Raw genomic sequence first — 21,449 nt, forward strand, 5'->3', positions numbered from 1 at the left:
AATAAGCCAGGCACAAAAAGAGAAATATTATATGCTACCACTAATGTGAACTTTGAAAAATGTAAAACAAATGGTTTATAATGTAGAATGTAGGGGAACTAGCAGTAGAGAGCAATTAAGGAAGGGGGAACAATAATCCAAGAAGAACAGATAAGCTATTTAACGTTCTGGGGATGCCCAGAAATGACTATGGTCTGTTAATTTCTGATGGTTGTAGTAGGAACAAGTTCACTGAAATGTTGCTATATTATGTAACTTTCTTGGGGTGGAGTAGGAACATGTTGGAAGTTAAGCAGTTATCTTAGGTTAGTTGTCTTTTTCTTACTCCCTTGCTATGGTCTCTTTGAAATGCTCTTTTATTGTATGTTTGTTTTCTTTTTAACTTTTTTTTCATACAGGTGATTTGAAAAAAGAAGGGAAAGTTAAAAAAAAAAAAAAAAAGAAAAAAGACAAACAAGGGAAAAAAAAAAACAAAAAAAGATGTAGTGCCCCCTTGAGGAGCCTGTGGAGAATGCAGGGGTATTCGCCTACCCCACCTCCATGGTTGCTAACATGACCACAGACATAGGGGACTGGTGGTTGGATGGGTTGAGCCCTCTACCATAAGTTTTACCCTTGGGAAGACGGTTGCTGCAAAGGAGAGGCTAGGCCTCCCTGTATTTGTGCCTAAGAGTCTCCTCCTGAATGCCTCTTTGTTGCTCAGATGTGGCCCTCTCTCTCTGGCTAAGCCAACTTGAAAGGTGAAATCACTGCCCTCCCCCCTACGTGGGATCAGACACCCAGGGGAGTGAATCTCCCTGGCAATGTGGAATATGACTCCCAGGGAGGAATGTAGACCTGGCACCGTGGGACGGAGAACATCTTCTTGACCAAAAGGGGGATGTGAAAGGAAATGAAATAAGCTTCAGTGGCAGAGAGATTCCAAAAGGAGCCGAGAGGTCACTCTGGTGGGCACTCTTATGCACACTTTAGACAACCCTTTTTAGGTTCTAAAGAATTGGGGTAGCTGGTGGTGGATACCTGAAACTATCAAACTACAACCCAGAACCCATGAATCTCGAAGACAGTTGTATAAAAATGTAGCTTATGAGGGGTGACAATGGGATTGGGAAAGCCATAAGGACCAAACACCACTTTGTCTAGTTTATGGATGGATGTGTAGAAAAGTAGGGGAAGGAAACAAACAGACAAAGGTACCCAGTGTTCTTTTTTACTTCAATTGCTCTTTTTCACTCTAATTATTATTCTTGTTATTTTTGTGTGTGTGCTAATGAAGGTGTCAGGGATTGATTTAGGTGATGAATGTACAACTATGTAATGGTACTGTAAACAATCGAAAGTACAATTTGTTTTGTATGACTGCGTGGTATGTGAATATATCTCAATAAAATGATGATTAAAAAAAAAAAAAAAAAAAAAAAAAAAAAAAAAAAAAAAAAAAAGTAAAATAACCCTCACCCAACACTTGATTTAAGCATCTCTGGTTTCTTTTGAGTGTAATCAGAATACAGTTCCTGAACTATATACATTGGAATCCTATTACTTTAGTTGGTGTGACATCAATCATTTATTATCTCCCAGCCTCCTGTAAAGGCCTCATTATTGGCCCTTTCATACTTTGTGCTTGTCCATTTCCTCCGAACCTGGAATGCCCAACTCTTCTCTACCTGGCCAGCCAGGCTAAATGACAAAGGAAGGGACGAATGCAGCTAAGTCCTACAACTTCCGCGGTGCCGTTAACAACTGTTCCAGCCAAACCACTGACTCTTCCCTTCTCTGACTCTTTTTATAATTATTTTACACACCTATCCTGTTCACCTGCTTGTTTTAGCAGCACTTTGTTTCATGTGCTGCAAAGTACTCTTTTTTAGTATGTTAGTATTGGTGTGGTTGTCTCATTCTACACTAATATCACAAGCAATGCAATTGCGTCTTCACAATTACATCTTACAAATGTGTTAATTTAAGTACCTTGCAGAGAAAGATATTTTTTAATTTTTAATTTTACTTTACTTTTCCTGTAATCCCACAAGTACTGCAGTTATATCAACATGTGTCAGAAGTCTACATCATTACAAAAATTTAAACATATAATATATATAGATTATGGTACTCACATTAATTATATGTAAGTCCCCTCATTTTTGGTATACAGTTGTCTGGATTTGGTTAAAAACATTTTAAACATATTTCCGTTCATTTTAAATACCCAGACCATTTTTAAATGCTTCATTAAATTGCACTATTTGATGATGGGAGGTGTTCCAAAAGGCACTCACACTTGACACGTAGTAATTCTCTACAAACACTTAAACACTGGTCTTGTTCACAAATTAAGGTAGGGTTATGTTTAACCATGGATTTTTTTATATGTTCCTAATTACTAGTTCTTAAACCTATTTCATTTCAAACACATAAGCTATAGCATTCTTCTAGCCTTACATCTTACACACACACACCAACTTCTTAGTTCATAACCTTCTAGCTATCATCAGATATTCTTTTTCAATAAGCTTAGTAGTGAAGGGAAATAAGAGCGTCTACAATCACTGTAGCTATTTCCCTATCACCCATATATTTCTCAAAACCGTATCAGGATAATGTCCCAAGCACACAATGAAATAACTCCCAGTAAGGTCAATAGCTCTATTATTTAAACAGGGCAACTCTGACATTCACCACCTGCTCCTACCTGAGCCTTCCTCCTTCTGCTTCTGGGATATCAATCTCTAGTTTTCTTTCCATTTTCCTGGTGACTCAGTTGCAGCCTCCTCCATGTGCCTTTTTTTTTTTTTTTTTTTTGCTTGATATTAAATGTCAACATTCTTCAGGATTTGGTCTTCAGAATTCTCTTTTCTCTTCAGTTTATATTCTCCTCTTCCTGCCAATGATTCAGTTTAGACATCTTTTGAGTGGGCTGGACCTTTATGTCCAACTGCCCACTGGATGTCTTCACCTAGACGTCTCATACCACTTTAAGCTCAACATGCCCCAAATCAAACACTCTACACTACCATGGTCATCCAGAGTCAAATACTGAGAATTAAGAAATTACTTTCTACTTTCTCTTTGCATCGAAGGAGACTTGCTAATGTAATTTCCCATTTTTACCCATTCTCACACATGGATTCTTTTCACAAGGTTGATTTAAAATCACTGCTCTCCTCTCCACTTCTAAGAAAAAGGATCAACTTTGCCAAAACATGCTTGTTAACCCTTGCCTAGGGGTATATCACTCTAAGGACGGCCCCAGCCATACATCAGGGACATCGCTAAGGTGGCCATCCATACTAGTTTGCCCGACACAAATCTCATGTCCCCGTATAATTGCTAATAGCAGCATATTTCACTCCCCAATGTCCCAGGTTGAGCAATACATTATATGGTCAGCCTATTGCCTAGACACAGGATGTATAAAATAATGCCTTAAACTTGGAATATCTGCCTTAAGCCATCTGCACTCTTGCCTCATCTTCCTTGCGCACTGATGATCTGGAATGAAAAAATGCACAGAATACTCATGGTCTCAAATCCCTCCACAGGTGGTCTAAATCAATCAAGGTGGACCCTATCCTCCTATGGAATTTGATAAACAGAGGCAAATTACTAGCTAGCCCAAATAATACACCCTAAGGACGAGGTCCGTTTTTGTAAAGAACACTCAGCCCATTGATAATTGTTGCTATTTGTTTCCCTCTAGTTATTAATCCAAACATTTCCACAAAATGTAGGTGGACCTGAATTTTCTCTAAATTTATATATTTCAATCTCTGCTAACGGCCGAACTATCTACCCAGTCACCTTAGCTAGAAAGCTCAGGATCAAATTTCGTTCTTTCTCTTCTCCCTATGCAATTAAGTTAACCAAGTCCCACTGATTCTATTTTAAAAGCCTCTGGAAACTTCTTACCTACAAACCTTTGACCAGATACTATTTTTAATCTGTGATTATTACAATATCCTTCCTCTACTTTATACTCTTTTTTAATTGATCTCCCTCACTTCTGCTAGAATTATTTTTGAAAAGGCAATTTCTTTAGTCTACTGCCAACTTTAAAAACTCAGATAATACCCAGAATTCTCAGACATACCGCCCACTAAGTATGTGCTACTCAATGGTTCTCTTTAAGGGATGGTATCACTCCTTTAGAAGGCATCTGAAAATGTTTGGGGACATCTGTGCTTGTCACAGTGATAAGAGGGCACAAAGGGCATTTAATGGATGGCGAACAAGGATGGTGAATATCCAGCAATGTAGGACAAGTCCCATGTAACAGGATTATCTCACCAAAATGCCAATGGCACTTCCAGGTGAGACTTTTTATTCCCAAAACACATTATCTTCTTTTAAACATATATGGATTCTTTATTTTAGAATCTACTTAACCTCCCCATTACCACTAGCTCTGCCTCCTTTCAAAATATATTTTTCCTGGTCGATACAAATCTAAAGACTTCTCATGTGAATTAAGTTATGTATAAAGTATGTTAATGAAAGATAATGGCATCACTCCTATAACACACTGGTTGCACTTAGTGTATTAAATTATGGTTAAACTGTTTACTTATTCGTCATTTCACTCCATATTCCCCTTATCCCCTCTATCCCCTAAAATATGAGCTCCTTGAGAATATGCCTTTGGTATCACATTCATTTTTTTTTAAGCTCAATTTCAATTTTTGACCTAAAAGAAGGGAATCATTCTATAAATGATTTTTGGTTTAAATGATGAAAAAATTGTACTGAATTCCTATGAACAAAATGCCATTTCTTAACAACATTTTTTGTAATTGTTAAACTTAGAACCAAGAATACTTTGAAATAAATGAAATAAACTAATTATTAGTAATGGTACTTTAAAGAACCCTAAAATGCATGTATTAAATTACAGGTTAGACAAAGGCAGGTATTACAAATTTAGGTAAAAGAGAAAAAAAAGCCACAGAAACTGTGATAAACTAAAGAGAATGTCCCCAGTATAAAGGTATTTAAATTCCTCCTTTTTCTCTTATAAATGCTGAGTTAAGTACACCTTACAAAGATCTGCCCAACAAGCTTGTGTTTGCAATCCTTCTTAAGAAAAAATATTTTGGTAACCTAACAAAAGGTGTGTGTGTGGGGGGGGGATTGTGTGTGATATGCCTCTCTATATAAAAAATAAAGTAGAAGTCCTCCGATCCCACCCCACTTTTTAAAAAAATTTGAATATAGGTGATTTCTGTGGCATATTGCAAATATACCTCATTTCTTCCAGCAATTTTTTTAACTTAGCTCACCCCTAAGTTGCACAAACAATAAAACAGAGTACACAAAACAGACGCTCACGTGCACATCTGTTCATATCTGGTGCTCGGTGTCCATAGTATCCTGATGGGCAGGAATGCAGGCACTCTCCATACTGACGCATCCCTTCTCTTCGAAGAAAGAAGAACAACTTCTGTTGACATCGGCTGCACCCGTTGTCCTTTGAACAAGACAAACAACCCTTGCAAATGGGATTTGACACATAACTAGCTGTAAAAGAGACAAACACAAAACATGTTTAAATATGAGTATGATCAGACTTTGAGTTGATACAACATAACTGTTATCCTTCTGTTCTAAGAGCATAGAAATGCTAAAAAAAAAAAAAAAAACAACCCCCCCCACCAAAAAAAATAGTTGAATACACCACCCAACTTCGAAGCAAACTGCAAACCAGAGGCAGAGTTGAGGCCAAAAGCTGAAATGGAATGGCTCTTGGGGATATTGTACCAAATAGAGGCAGATCCTACAGAAGGATTCCGGGTCCAGACTAACACATACGCACTTAAAGAGCTGAAACTTAGCTCCCTTTGGTAGACAGGAGTCATAAAGGCTGTTCTGCCCATGAAATAAGTAGTAGAACCACCACTATCACAACCCAAACTAGCCAGAAAAGAAGATGCCAACCCCAGAATGGAGGCATGGAGGGCATGAGCCCAAGAGAGAGGAAACACACCCATAAGAAATAAGAACGCCAAGCCTGTGAGACACCCAGGCGTGGGATCCAAATTCAAACTATCAATATAGAATGAGGTCCCTAAGTCAAGTAATTAACATTAAAAACTTATCCAAATCCAGGAAAACCAACAGAGAATAAAAATAAGGAACTACCATCTAGAAATTTTCTACAATTTAAAGACCTGGGGTTTTCATGGAAAACTACCTTAACATCAAAAATGAACAAGTCACACAAGGAAGCAAACCTCCATGAGGAAGCATCATCTGTCTCAGTGAAAGGGACATTTTACAATTGAAGAACCAGAGTAACAGAACTATTGGGAAAAGCCTTTAAAAAGACAGTATTCAGAATATTTCAGAAAGGACTAGAAATCACATATAGAAAAGCAAGAATGTACTAAAAATGTGCAAGTTTAAAAATTCTAAAACTGAAGAAAATTTCTATGAACAATTTGAATGGCAGACTAAATATTGCTGAAGAGAATGAATTAGCTGTAAGACAAGTTGAAAGAACTGCAGCATAAAGAAAATGAACATATGATAAAGGTAAGAAGCATGCAAAAAGAAAACAAAAAAGTTCCAATACATGACTAGTAGGTATTCTAGAAGGAGAGACTACAGAGAATGAGTACGACATGGTATTCAAAGAGATAATGGGAGATTTGTTTCCAGAATTAAAGAATGACATAAGTTCTTAGCTGAAGAATTCAGAGTCCTAGTTAGATAAGTAAAAACAAATCTGTGCAACAAGGTGAATGAATCTTGAGGACACTATGTTGAGCAAAATAAGCCAGAAACAAAAGGACAAATATTGTATGGTCTCACTAATATGAACCAACTATAATGAGCAAAGTTTGAGAATTAAATTCAAGAGCATAGGTTATCAGGAGATAGACAGGGGGCAGAGATTGGGCATTTGATGATTAAGGAGTACAGAATATTCAATAAGGCTCATTGTACAGGTTCAGAAATGGATAGCAGAAGATTGTAAATGTAATTAACAAAGTGGAGTGTGAGTATGGCTGAAAGTAAGACCTGGGGTTTTCATGGAAAACTACCTTAACATCAAAAATGAACAAGTCACACAAGGAAGCAGACCTCTAGAGCCATGTATGCCACCAGAAGGAAAGCTAGAGGATAAAAACTGGGACTGTATAACTCAGCTAAACACAGAATGGACAATGACAGTATTACTTGTATAAAATAAGAGTTCTTACATGAACTAGAAAAAATGTACATCACTATTACAAGGTGTAAATAATATGGATATGGGAAAAATACAATTAATATAAACTAAGGTGTATAGTTAACAGTAACATTGTAATATTCTTTCATTATTGTAACAAAGGCACTATACCAAAGCTTAATGTCAATAATAGGGTGATATAAGGGGTGTGGGATATTTTTTCCTCAGAAGAAATGAGAATGTTCTCCTATTAGACTGTAGTGGTGAATGCATAACTATGTGATTATACCAAGAGCCACTGATTGTATGGTGTGTGAATAGACTGTTTTAAAAAAATCTGCACCTAGACACAGCATATTTAACCAAAGAACAAAGTCAAAACCAGGGAGAAACAGCAGATTATCTACAAAAGACTAAAAACTTGACTGACAGATTTTTCATCAAAAATGATAAGTGCTGCAGCATATTGAGAGAAATCAATTATCAAACTATAATTCTATAAGCAGTTAAATGATAAATTAAAAATGAGAACAAAATAAAAACATTTTCAGGCAAAATAAAGGTAAGAGACTTATTAATCAAAAGCACTCGCAAAAAGAACGAGTAAACTGTATACTGGAGGAAATAAAATGGAACTCAGAAGAAAGTAGAATGCAATAAGCAATGGTGATCAAACCAACTAATAAATATGAGGTATATATATAAAAGTATGGTTTTTTTTAAATAAAAATTAATTTTCAGGGTTTAAAATTAATCATTATCTCACATTCAACAGCAATAACACAGAAGAGTTGAGGGAGAAGCCAAATTTAAATAATTTAAAGTTTCTATATTTTTAATGAGGAAAACCAAGATAGATTAAATTTTGTTAAGTTAAACATACTTGCTAAAACTTCAAGTTATCCACAAGTAAAAGAATATATAACTTTCAAATCAGTGGCAGTTACAAACAGATGTAATAAATACATAAAATATGAATAGGAGGAAATACCCCAAATGTTCATGAACAGGAGCATGGGATAAAGAAGTGGTGTATTGCAGACATAGGGGACTGGTGGTTTGATGGGTTGAGCCCTCTACCACAGGTTTTACCCTTGGGAAGACGGTTGCTGCAAAGGAGAGGCTAGGCCTCCCTATGGTTGTGCCTAAGAGCCTCCTCCCGAATGCCTCTTTGTTGCTCAGATGTGGCCCTGTCTCTCTAGCTAAGCCAACTTGAAAGGTGAAATCACTGCCCTCCCCCCTACGTGGGATCAGACACCCAGGGGAGTGAATCTCCCTGGCAACGTGGAATATGACTCCCGGGGAGGAATGTAGACCTGGCATCGTGGGACGGAGAACATCTTCTTGACCAAAAGGGGGATGTGAAAGGAAATGAAATAAGCTTCAGTGGCAGAGAGAATCCAAAAGGAGCCGAGAGGTCACTCTGGTGGGCACTCTTATGCACACTTTAGACAACCCTTTTTAGGTTCTAAAGAATTGGGGTAGCTGGTGGTGGATACCTGAAACTATCAAACTACAACCCAGAACCCATGAATCTCGAAGACAGTTGTGTAAAAATGTAGCTTATGAGGGGTGACAATGGGATTGGGAAAGCCATAAGGACCACACTCCACTTTGTCTAGTTTATGGATGGATGAGTAGAAAAATAGGGGAAGGAAACAAACAGACAAAGGTACCCAGTGTTCTTTTTTACTTCAATTGCTCTTTTTCACTCTAATTATTATTCTTGTTATTTTTGTGTGTGTGCTAATGAAGGTGTCAGGGATTGATTTGGGTGATGAATGTACAACTATGTAATGGTACTGTAAACAATCGAAAGTACGATTTGTTTTGTTTGCGTGGTATGTGAATATATCTCAATAAAATGAAGATTTAAAAAAAAAAAAAAAAAAAGAAGTGGTGTATTCATACTGTGAATTTTACTCAATAACAAAAAGAATCAAACTACCAGTATAGACAACATGAATGAAACTCATAACATTATGCTGAGCAAAAGAAGGCAGACACACACAAGAAGTATTTTCTGTATAATGCCACATATATTAAGATCAAATAAGGAAAAGATAATCCATGGTGATGGAAATCAGTGCACCAGATGCCTTTGAGGGGAGGGAACTGACTGGAAAGGGTCACAATGGAATTCTTTGGAGGGTGATGAAAATGTTCAATATCTTGACTGGATGCTGGGTATATAATGTATACATTTGCAAAACTCTTCTAACTGTCCATTTAGGATCTCTGTATTTTTTACTCTTAGGTAATTTATGTATCATTTTTTTTTCTTAATGTTGTCTCCCCTTGAGTTTATTGATAATACAGGAACATAACATCACATCAAATGTACTCTTATCAAACCCTCAACTTCAAAATTTTTGACATATTCATTATTTTTATCTTTAAAAGGAAAAAAAATTATTTTTAAGCCAAAAGAACATCCTTTGTGATATTTTTTAACATTACATATTCATAATTGGATTTTCCCATGGGAAAATAAAGTATAAATATGAGTTCCCTAATGGAATGGGTATTTCATAATTGTATAGGGCTTTACAGTTGTATGAGTATATTATCTCATTTAACTCTCACTGGAATGCCCCATTTTTCAGGTGTGAAAACTGAAACAGAGATGGAGTCTTCTGAGAGATGGCGGAGCCAGGACTCCTTCCTAATATTGAGTTCACTCCCTGTGAGTTCACTCCCTTCCCGCCACAACTGTTTCTCACATACTCTGTAGTCTATCTTGTAGACAAAGCAGTTTCCCATTGTTTTTATGAAAGGATATGTTAATGAGGTCCAAATTGGAACAATCCTACCAAGCTTCAGTCTCATAAAGTTCCCTCTCCACTTGAGCCTTCTTGTACGTGGGGACATCCCTCCTCTCATCAGAGCAGTGGGGTTAAAAGGGACCAGAAGGGATCTGTATCACAGATTAAATTAAACTGAAGGGGCTTCAGGGCTGGGCATATTTCAGGAACCCTGTATTCTTTACCCACTTGGTAGAAGTAGGTAATGAGTTCAAGTTTTGTACCTTACAACTATAGGAAGTCTATACACTGACTTTAAGATAATAGTTGCATATATTTTGTCTCTTTTAAAGATTCTATAAATTACAATGGATATTCACTTATTTGATATTCTTCCATTATTAGATTATTTTTTTAAACAGAAATATTCTGTTGATGGGGAGGGGAGAGAAGGAGGGAAAGAGTTGAAATGTTGAAATAGCATCCAAAAATCAATATATAAACCTCATGAAGAAGTTCACTACATCTAATGGTGAACAGGGTAATTAAAAAGAAAAGAAACAGAATACACTTTCTAGACTTCCTGGTATAAAATGTTAAAATGATATCTGAAATCCCAGTATAAATTCTAAAATATTAAAAATTCATGTAACTTGTAGTTATCACTCTACCAAGAAGGTCATAAATATAACAGGATACATGAGATCATAGTGACTTCATGTTGTTGGGTTAATCCAAAAAAAGAAAGAAGAGAGAAGGAATAGAAAACTCATCAATTATTGAACTCTTTAACTTTGAGACTACATCCTGTTTGCCCTACATATAATATTTATTGCATATAAAATTAATATCAAGTATTGAGACTAACAGAACAGCTATATAAGAAAGTACATCGCACACCATACCATTCCTTCGCTTACAATGATTCAACATCCAATATATTAATAGCTACTCATAGTGAATCTATACAGGTTTTAGTTTTACAAGATGCTTTCCCTCCTTCCCCCAGCCTCCCACAGCCCTGATTTAGTCTTACATCTTCTCTTCTACAGAGATTCAAAACCAAGGGCTTAATCTACCATACAGAAGAAGAGGCCGAAGAAAAAAAGGCAATCAAGACCAGGAATCAAGGCCAAGAGAGCTCTTTGAATTGGCCATTAAAGTCACTTGTTCCCACCTAATCCAGGATCTTTTTCTATCAATTGCTCAAGTGCTTTTATCTGCATATTCAATTTATTTTATGGACATTCTCTTCACTTGCAAACTTACGTGTGCTTTCCAAATAATTTTTAAATCACACTGTTGTCCCAACCCAAATCAATTCAGATGAAAAACCACTCCCTCAGATATAATTACAAGCAAAATTTTGGCAAGCAACTTTCCACATATCTCCTTATGAATGTACATATATATTTAATATATAATCTGTACTTTTCATTAATATGATCATACGGTGAAAAACCACTCCCTCAGATATAATTGCTAGTAAAATTTTGGCAAACAACTTTCCATATATCTCCTTATGAATGCAGGTATATATGTAATACATAATTTGTACTTTTCATTAACGTGATCATACTTTACAGGACGTATCATAATTTACTCAATTTCAGTCGAGCTGTGACCATCTCTCCATAGCAATGAACCAGGCCATTATCACTATCATACTCCTTGGAAGTGTCGGTTATACCTGCTGCCCCTACTTACCACCACCACTCATTCAGTTATCTCCAACACTACTTTTATGGTGACCAGTTTTCCAAGCACCAATTCAACACCTAACCCTGTTTCTGGCCCTCACAACTCTGGCAGTGTGGGTCACTGCTAAAAGTGTCCATCCTTCGCTGGCTACCATCGTTATGTCTTCTCCTGCAGACTTAAGACCAACCCCCTCACCCTTATGATTTCCACTGTTACTTGCTACTTTTCACTTGGACAATTATGGTCTTCTGATCACAGGCCCACCTCTCTCTCCTTCACTCTATATTCCACAGTCAAGTCAATTCTCCTTTTATACTCATCACCTCATTTCTTCTATACCATACTCTAGACCATTGTGACTTATAAAATACTCTCACAGAGCTGACAGAAAATAATTTGTAACACTTTCTCCAGCTTCCTTCTGCACAGATTTCATGCTGATATTGTCATTGGTGACATGAGCAGGATGTAAAGAGTGAGCATGAAAGTTTGGGAAAACTGGGTAGAGCTCAACTTCTCCATGTAAGAAAGGAATCAAGATTGAGGGTGGGGTGGGTAGGGAATAGAAAGGTAGGACAGGGGAACAGTAACTGGGAAAACTGATGAGGCTTCATGAGGAAATGGCTACAGTGAGGCAGGTGACTGGGGACAGTCCAGCTCATTTTAACTTCTGGAGACATTCCAAGAATATAAACCCACCATAAGAACAAAGATCCTCTGGCATGGTATCTTGGAGAAGAGCAATTAATAATTATTCTGAGTAAAGGATATCCCTTAAATTTGAGTTACCAGAAGACTAAGGTAAAAGCAGGGGGTGCTGGCTAGAGCAGCATTAAAACAGTCCCAACACTGCCGAGCTCTCTGGAACATACTTGAGAGTAGTTTTTTGGGTTATTTTCTGCTCTTGAATTAAACTAAAAAATTGAAAGGGCAATATCAAGATTACCCAAACTCCAAATTTCGCTCTGTAAATGAAGAGAATTTGGCAGGTTTACGTATGTAGCAGGAAGGCTTGAGGAGAATGCTCTCTGTGCCACAGGCATCAAAACTAAAGTGAGGTTACATTTACTTTCCTTTAAAAAGTTAAACCAAGAGCTCTTTAGCACCAATAAAAAGAGGAATGGAGGGAGAGAGAATTACAGGACAAAGAGAATCAACATCAATTAAAGCCTGTTTGTTTCATTTTGTTTTATGCATCAGAAGCCAACTTTCATCTTGCACTCAAAGATTTCAGAGTCAACAATTTGTGCCCTACATTTTTTTTTAATCAAAAGGGTATTCTTAAAAGCACTAAAAGCATTGCTTTATTTACTTGAACCTTGACTGACTTAAACAATGAAAACAAATTAGGGAATGCTTACCTGAGTCCGTACCTTAGATATCTTTATAGCCCTATACATGAGGAATTCTCTTAAAGTAAAAATGATGCAACCCCATCAAACTCTCTCGTTCCTTCCCTCAATCTTCCTCAGTCATTGTGTTCTCAATGCCAAAGGACAAGGGGAACATGCTCTTTTTTGCAATGTGAAGCTTCATACGCCAAACCTCAAACAGATTTTCCAGTTTAATTAACCGTTGTCCAGTGCTAGCTAACCTAGTGGTCTCCTCTATGTCGTAAATCAGTAGTTCAGCAATTCGAAAAGAACTTCATCTGTTATATGGTGACTACACCACTCTGTGGTCTAAAGCTAGGCAGAAGGAGACCTATAAACATGATTTTAATAAGTAAAATGCTTCTGCCCATTGCTATGAGATTTAATTCAATTGTGCAGGTGAATAAACAGATCTTAATTCCTGGCTTTGATGACCGTATTTATTTGCTCTCTCTGTAAGCTACAATTTTTCCAACCCTGAAGCCTGCTGAGATCCAGAGCTTCACCATTCCAATCAAAACACTTCTTAAAATCTATATCTGCCCCAAACTCTGAAGATGAAATATATTGCTTTAAACATTAAAAATCATCAAAAAGGTGATAGGCACTGATTTTAGAACAAACTTATCTCTGTCACAGAGAAAGGAACCTATGGCTTTGGAGAGCAAGGAAAACCATAAGGCAGAAAGGGTTACATTACTAACAATTATACCAAGAGACAAAAACTCAGCATAAGTAGAAGTCTTTATTCTTATTTGAAATAATGTTAGTGTTCCTCTTAAACTGCAAAGTATTTGACCTTTTTATGAATCTTGATATTTTAAATTTGATCCTTTGTTAAATCAAACCCAGTTATTCACATTTTATCCCATAGAGCATTTTATGTAGGTGTTGAATATCCATCTTGTTTCTAATATACTCCCGAAACTTTTTAAATGTGCTCCTGTGTTTCTGGATTTAGTCCTTGCCAAATAAGAAGAAACCTAAATTCCTTCTAGGTGCAGGTGTCCATTCCAGAAAAAGGATACTGATATTTAATTCTGAAAAGAATGACTGAACAATGGGCTACTGGCATCTCAACCTCTCTTTACTGGTTAAAAGTTCAACATAATTTTTAAATGAACAATTACTATTAACTTCAACAATCAAGCTTGAAATAAAATTGCTAATATCTGTCTACCCCCTAACCCCAAGTTCAAACCACGTATTTAAAAAAACCAACACCTCTCTCTCCTATCTCTGGTACCAATAACAGGGACCTTGTGTATCAAATCCTGTTGTGAGGACCCAGGGCCTGAGGCCCTGCCCCCTCCTCCATTGCTGAGATACACACAGAGGCTTACATGACCAGGCAACAGCCCCCCCGCCCCCCAGGGGAGAAAGCATTAAAACTTTCCTCCTCTAATCGTGGTTAGTAACCAAATCTCAGGAGACCTTGTTGTAACCAAATCTCAAGAGAAACTCTGTTGTCACAAACCTTTATAATATACCCTCCACCCCCCAATCCTTGGCACTACCCCCTCTATCTGCAGAGTGGCGGAAAGCTGGCTTCACTCTCCTGACCAGCCGCCATCAGGAAAAATTGTCTCCTGTTTTGTAAGTCCCTAATTAAACTCATGGGTAACTCTGTGCCAGGCGTGTTCTTTGGTCTTGGGGCTAATCTGGGTTCAAACACCTATATAAATCAAATTGGGTGCTAGAACCTGACACCACAGGGACAAAAATCCTGTAATCATGTATACTACCCAAGCCCCAAACTCAGTTAAGCAATCAGTGTCATGAATTAATGAGCCACACAAGATTGAGAAAAGCCTGCCTAGAATGCCTTGCTTAGTTCTATATAAAATTATATTTACATAAACTATACAATCTTATAATTGATGTGAAGCCAAATTTTACTCTCAGTTTGCACCATTATAATCATCACATCCTAGACAGAAAATGTTAAAATGAACAATGCCAATAAAGCTTAGATAAATTTCTAAATGACTAAAGATTAGAAAAACTAAACTAGCTTAACATGCATTTAATCTTAGGAAAAGAAAACAAAAACTTCTAAGTATAATAATCAAGGGCAAAAATTGTATCAAAAATTCCACAGATTTTAAACTTCCAGAAATAAGCCATATTTTCTCCTTTTTTTTTTTTTTTTTAGCTTTTGACATGGCTTCTTCAATAGAGAACAATATTTTAGGTAAAAGACTTTAACTTCCCAAAGAAGTACTAGATATGAGAAATCCATATTAAGTGCTTACACTAAAATGTTACTGTTTGTCATTTAATGTCATTTTACTCATCTAAATTATATCAATTAGGAATGAAACACTGGACATTTCCTTAGTCCTAGACATATTCCTTGGGAAAATCATACTTCTAAAAATGCATAAGCCTCCCAAATATGGAAATCATCTCCAGAAATGAAAATCTTAAGGACAAAAGGATTAAAGGTCTTTAATTATTTTGCTTCTATCAAAACATGTAGCTAACTATAGACTCAAATAAAACAAGAAGACTTTTTTACACATATTAAATGCTAAGATCTCCAGAAAAACATGAAAATTTCCACAATTATGATCCCCCCACCAATTAGTCGCCAATGCCAGCACCCCAATCTTCACAGGCTGGCCCCTCAAAGGTTCATTTACAACCATGGTAAACTATGGCCATAGTTTGGTCCACTAGAGAGGATGTCTTTTATACATCACAGGTAAGCTCAAAATAGTCTATAACTGCAGGTCAAGGAAGGATAAGCCAAGATACAGCTGCAAAATAAAGGTAGATGGACTCTTACATGGTTCTGTTTGCAGGCACAAAAGACCTGTCCAGAACACGATAAACGCAATCTCTTTCTAACTTAACATGTTATAGACATCACTAGCATTCAAGACAATGCCAAAGCTGGAGGAGAATGTCCCCAAAGAAAAAACACTGTAGTCGTGAGAGGAAAATAACTTTAGTCAACACACTTTACCTTGAGACAAAGCAGAATCTCTCTAACATATTTCACCCAAAACATGAACAGCTGAAGCAGATGTGGGTTGCACATCTAGGTTTCCCAAAGAAACTTCTGAGTGTACTTCAACAACAACGTAAGGGACGAGTGTTGTTTATTTGTTTGGGTTTTTTTTGTTTGTTTGTTTTGTTTTGTTTTGTTTTTTTGGTGCACTCATCAGGTCCAGATCCTCCAAAACACAGAGAGAGACTCAAGGAAAGCTAAACTTAGCCCTTCAACATGTCAGTTCTATGTGCTGATCAACTGAGAGTGTAAGCCAAAGTGAGAAGCTCAAGTACAAAAGAAAACTTCAAATGAAATAAATGGCATTTAGAAATTCTCCAAACACATATTTCCAATACAGTCATTAATACTCCAAGTAAAAAGACATAAGAAAATAAGAGTAGCTATAGCTATGTACCAACATTTATAAGAAATTAAAGTCATGAGCCCTCAATTTAGCACAGATAATTCCCCAAGTGATGGATTTAGTATTTCCCATAGTCAATTAACCCTCACTTTGGAAAGTCAAGCCCTATAAGTATTACTCCTTTTTTTCCCCACAAATTATTTGATGCAAATCTTAATGCATATCCCTCCACTAGATATCAGTTTTTTCCAGTAATGAAAAAATGTACAATTAAGGATCAGAACACACTCATCACAAAACTATGCTGTTACAGTGGGCAAAATATGCCACCTGGGTCATAAACTCTTCAGCTTCTACAACTGTTAACACCAATAACAGTGATTAGCTGATCAAGTCAGAAAAATACAGAATGGTTTGGGATTGCCTACTTTTCTGACAATATATGATATTTAAATACAAGAATCATATTCTGTGTTCTACAGAATAAACCACCTGCTTGAATTTGTGAGAAAAAAAATTATTCCATGAAACTGTTCCAATGCCAAACAAAAAGCAAGCTTAAAATTAGATTGTGTATGATCCTATAAGCCATGGCTAGAAACTGCTTTGTTAAAGTACAGATTATTCATGCCAAGTGCTGGCCTGGGCTTTCACAACCTACTTAAAAGACCCCGTGGAAATCCTGAGAGACTGTTGGTGCTAATGGCAACTCCAACATGAGCAGATCTAAATATAGACATTTATGAAGACTGTAAAATCCCCCACTCTGACATGGTCCCATGTTTACACAAGAAGATAACGCAATTATTTAAATAGGAAAAAAAACAGACTGCTTGCAAACAGAACCAGATTTTCTTATTACATAAAGCACTTAAATGCTTTTTAATTTTGAAATAAATTCAAACTTACAGGAACAGTTGCAAAAAATAATACAAACCCCAACACAGAACTCCAGCATACCCCAATCCCCCCCACCAAAACCCCAATCTACCAACTTTAATATTTTGTCACTTTACCATTTTTTTCTTTCCCTCCCTATTTATCATCCATCATCTATTGCTCTGTCTTCTGAACATATGAGAGCAAGTTGCACACATCCTTGAACAAATAATATAATTCACATATTCATTTCCTATGAAGAATATTCATTTATGTAATCACATTAAGTGTAGTTAAGAAGTTCAAGAAATTTAACATTGATATAAAGCTTACATTCTATATTTCATTTTTTTCCTTATGTCCCAATTGTGTCCTTTTGAGCCTTTTCTCCTCTATTCTTAGATCTCGCCCAGGATCATCTTTGGCATTTAATTGTCATCATCTATTTAGACTGTCTTTTTTTTCAGTTGTGAAAACATATCTACAGCATAAATCTTCCCATTCCAGCCCCTCCTAAGCATTCCATTTAGTGGGATTAATCACATTCACAATGTTGCAATGCCATCACCTTCCCACCATCCATTACTAGAAATTTCCCTTCACCCCAAACAGAAACCCTACACTCATTTCTTATTAACTCCCCATTGCCCCTTCCCCCACTTCTCGTAACCCATACTCAACTTTTCATCTCTATGGTCATATTCTCCAATACTTTCTTCGTGTTTACCGTGGGGCTTAAATTTAATATCCTAAATCTATAACAATCTTGTTTTCTTTGATACCAACTTCATTTCAATAGGACACATAAACTATGTCCCTATACTCCTCCATTCCCCCACCTTTATGTAGTTCATTTCAAAAGTTACATATTTTACACTGAGTCCAAAACCACTGATTTATCATTACACTTTATGTATTTTAGATCCTGTAGGAAGTAAATAGTGGAGCTACAAATAAAAAATACAGTAATATTGGTATTTATATTTACCATGTGATCTTTACTGGAAATCTTTTTTTTCTTCATGTGATTTCAGCCAATTGTTTAGTGTCCCTTCCTTTCAGCCTGCACAATTCCCTTTAGCATTTCTTATAGGACTGATCTACTGGTGATGAAGTCCCTCAGCTTTTGATTTATCTGGGAATGTTTTCATCTCCCCCTCATTTTTAACCTCCAGGTGTTTGTCAATTTTCTAAGTCTCTGATGGTTACTGACTTCTATTTGTATTCCACTGTGGTCAGAGAATGTGCTTTGAATAATTTCAATTTTTTTAAAGTTATTGAGGCTTGTTTTATGTCCCAGCCTATGGTCTATTCTGGGGAAAGTTCCATGATCACTAGAGAAGAACGTGTATCCTGGTGATTTGGGATGCAATGTTCTAAATACATCTGTTAAATTTCTCTATATCTATCTCTCCTTGTTTCTCTGTCAGTAGGGCTCCCTTTAGTATCTGAAGTAGGGCAGGTCTTTTATTTGTAAAATCTCTAAGCATTTGTTTGTGGAAAATTTAAGCTCTCCCTCAAATCTGAAGGAGAGTTTTGCTGGATAAAGTATTCTTGGTTGGAAATTTTTCTCTCTCAGAATTTTAAATATGTCATGCCACTGCCTTCTTGCCTCCATGGTGGCCGCTGAGTAGCCACTACTTACTTTTCCGTTGTTTCCTTTGTATGTGGTGAATTGCTTTTCTCTTGCTGCTTTCAGAACTTGCTCCTTCTCTTCAGTATTTGACAGTCTGATCAGAATACATCTTGGAGTGGGTTTATTTGGATTTATTCTACTTGGCGTTTGCTGGGCATTTATGCTTTGTGTATTTATATTGTGTAGAAGGTTTGGGAAGTTTTCCCCAACAATTTCTTTGAATACTCTTTCTAGACCTTTAGCCTTCTCTTCCCCTTCTGGGACACCAGTGAGTCTCATATTTGGACGTTTTATTTTATCTATCATATCCCTGAGATCCATTTCAATTTTTTCGATTTTTTTCCCCATTCTTTCATTTGTTCTTTCATTTTCCATTCCGTGGTTTTCGAGGTCATTGAGTCGTTGCTCAGCTTCCTCTCGCCTTGTACTATGAGTAGCAGAATCTTTTTAATTTGGTCAACAGTTTCTTTTATTTCCATAAGATCATCTATTTTCTTAATTTAATCTTGCAATTTCTTCTTTATGCTCTTCTAGGGTCTTCTCCATGTCCTTTATATCCTGTGCCATGCTCTTCTTCATGTCCTTTATATCTTGTACCATGCTCTCATTGTTTGTCTTTAGTTCTTTGATTAATTGCTCCAAGTACTGTGTCTTCTCTGATCTTTTCATCTGGGTGTTTGGGTTTGGGTTATCCATATCGTCTGGTTTTTTCATATGCTTTAAAATTTTATGTTGCTTTTGGGCTCTTGCCATTTGCTTTACTTGATAGTGTTCTTTTAGGATATGAAGGATTATTCAAACTCCAATCTCTAATTTGTCAGACCTATAGCTTGGTGGCGTACACTTTCTATAACTAACCAGCAGATGGCATCTGTGAGTCACCTATTCCCCTCAAGTCAGTTCTCCCCAACTTTGTCTTTGTGGTGTGTGGGGATCTGATTCTTGTAGGGTCCAATTTGTGCACCAAGTTTGGGTGTGTTCTTGGTGCTGTCCACCCTGAATGTGGGGCATGTGTCTGAGCAGTTAGGGAGGGAGGGCAGCTTTAATAATCAAACCTCCCAGGTGTTCCTGGAGATTTAAGGCTGCTCCAAGAGTTTAAACCTTCATTTCAGTCTCGCCACAGATTGTCTCTGCCACTGACCCACAAGTCCTTGGTATTGGCGCATGGTCCCTAGGATTTCCGAGTGGGTCCCTTTTCCAAGCCGTGCTCTTCCAGGACCTCTGCTGAGGGAAGGTTGTGCCACGTCACAAGTGCGCACTGTCCCTCAAGGGAAGCCCTGGGCCGGCAGACCGTGCAGGGGCGTTCCCGGCCTGCTGTAAGGATGGCTGAATGTGGCTTGTTAACCTCCCCCGTTTTGCACAGCTCCGCCTTCCCCACTCTGGGACAACCAGCTGCAGGCGCACGAAAGGCTACTGTCCATGCCTGATACTGTGGCATGTGCACAGTGTTGCAGGAAACACTTCCCATCACCCTGGTTACTTGGTGTGGCTCTGGTCTGTGGCTCCAGCACTGGGCAGGAGCATCCCCAGCCCGCTGGGAAGATGGCTGCAAGGGGCGTGTTTTTTTCCTCTTTTGGCTCACCTCTGCCCTCCTCACTCTGAGACAATTAGCAGTTGGTCCACAGAAGGCTATCTTCCATGCCAGATATTGAGGTGTTCGCACAGCCTGTTTCCGCTGTGCTTCACTGTGTGGTTCTTGCTGCCATATCTGCAGCTGCTCCTGGGGTTTTTTTAAAAAAGAACTAGTCTGCCTCCAAATGCCAACCCACAGTTTCGCCACACCACAGTGTGGCTGCCGGACATTCAGCAGGTTCACTCACTCCTTTCAGAAAGCAGACTCCCGGTTTTACCAAGTGCATGGTTCCTGTGGATTTAGCAGACCTTGTCCGGCTGGTGCATCGCTGGAACTGGTGTTCTGGGTCACTCTCTGCTTTTATCCAGTATTTTTCACAGAAATCTTTTTTGCCCTGTCTCTCCTAGCTGCCATCTTAGGTTTTCCCCTAAATGCTTCTTTATATGAACACTATTTCAAAACAATTTTGCATACTGCTTAAGTACTAAACATAAGTGCCATGGTATCTGACCTATCAAACTGCCTGTAGGAAAACTCTCCCCTTTGTTAAAAAAAAAAAGGCGGGAGGGGGTGAAGTATATTCAAAGGATATTCGTACATTTACAAGTTACTCAACTATCCTTCGGATCCCACCTGCTTTCTAGAACAGACACTAGTTGCTAACTCCTTTTTACAACGCTATCTTTATTTCAAAACAATAAATGGAAAGTAAAGTGCTTAGCTTATTTGGTGACTTAAACTCAGCCCTCAAGAAGAATTACTAACCAGATTAAAGATTCCATGTGTGGTTTGATGTCAAAACCTCCTCGGGCCATACCACTGTTTTAAAACTGGGAATGAAAACTGTTGACTACATTATGATAGAGAATAGTTTCTTCAAAGAAGATAATAAAAATTACATTTTTAGAAAGTTGTCTAAATGCAAAACTCCCTAACAAACCTTAGTTTGGCAAACATTATTGTGCAATAATTATTCTAGATACATTATAATGCAAAAAAGCGCAAGTTCCATT

The 21,449-nt window shown here is 37.4% G+C and overlaps 1 protein-coding gene across 1 annotated transcript in view; it reads right to left on the bottom strand.

Moving 5' to 3' along the window:
• RSPO2 (R-spondin 2) overlaps window positions 1-21,449 on the bottom strand; it is a 156,934-nt gene that overhangs the window by 75,837 nt on the left and 59,648 nt on the right. The window contains 1 exon segment of the mRNA XM_037803013.1: window positions 5,326-5,514. Coding sequence (XP_037658941.1) covers window positions 5,326-5,514 — 189 coding nt within the window.

This window comes from Choloepus didactylus, chromosome 14, assembly GCF_015220235.1.
Source record: "Choloepus didactylus isolate mChoDid1 chromosome 14, mChoDid1.pri, whole genome shotgun sequence".
Classification (NCBI taxonomy): Eukaryota; Metazoa; Chordata; class Mammalia; order Pilosa; family Megalonychidae; genus Choloepus; species Choloepus didactylus.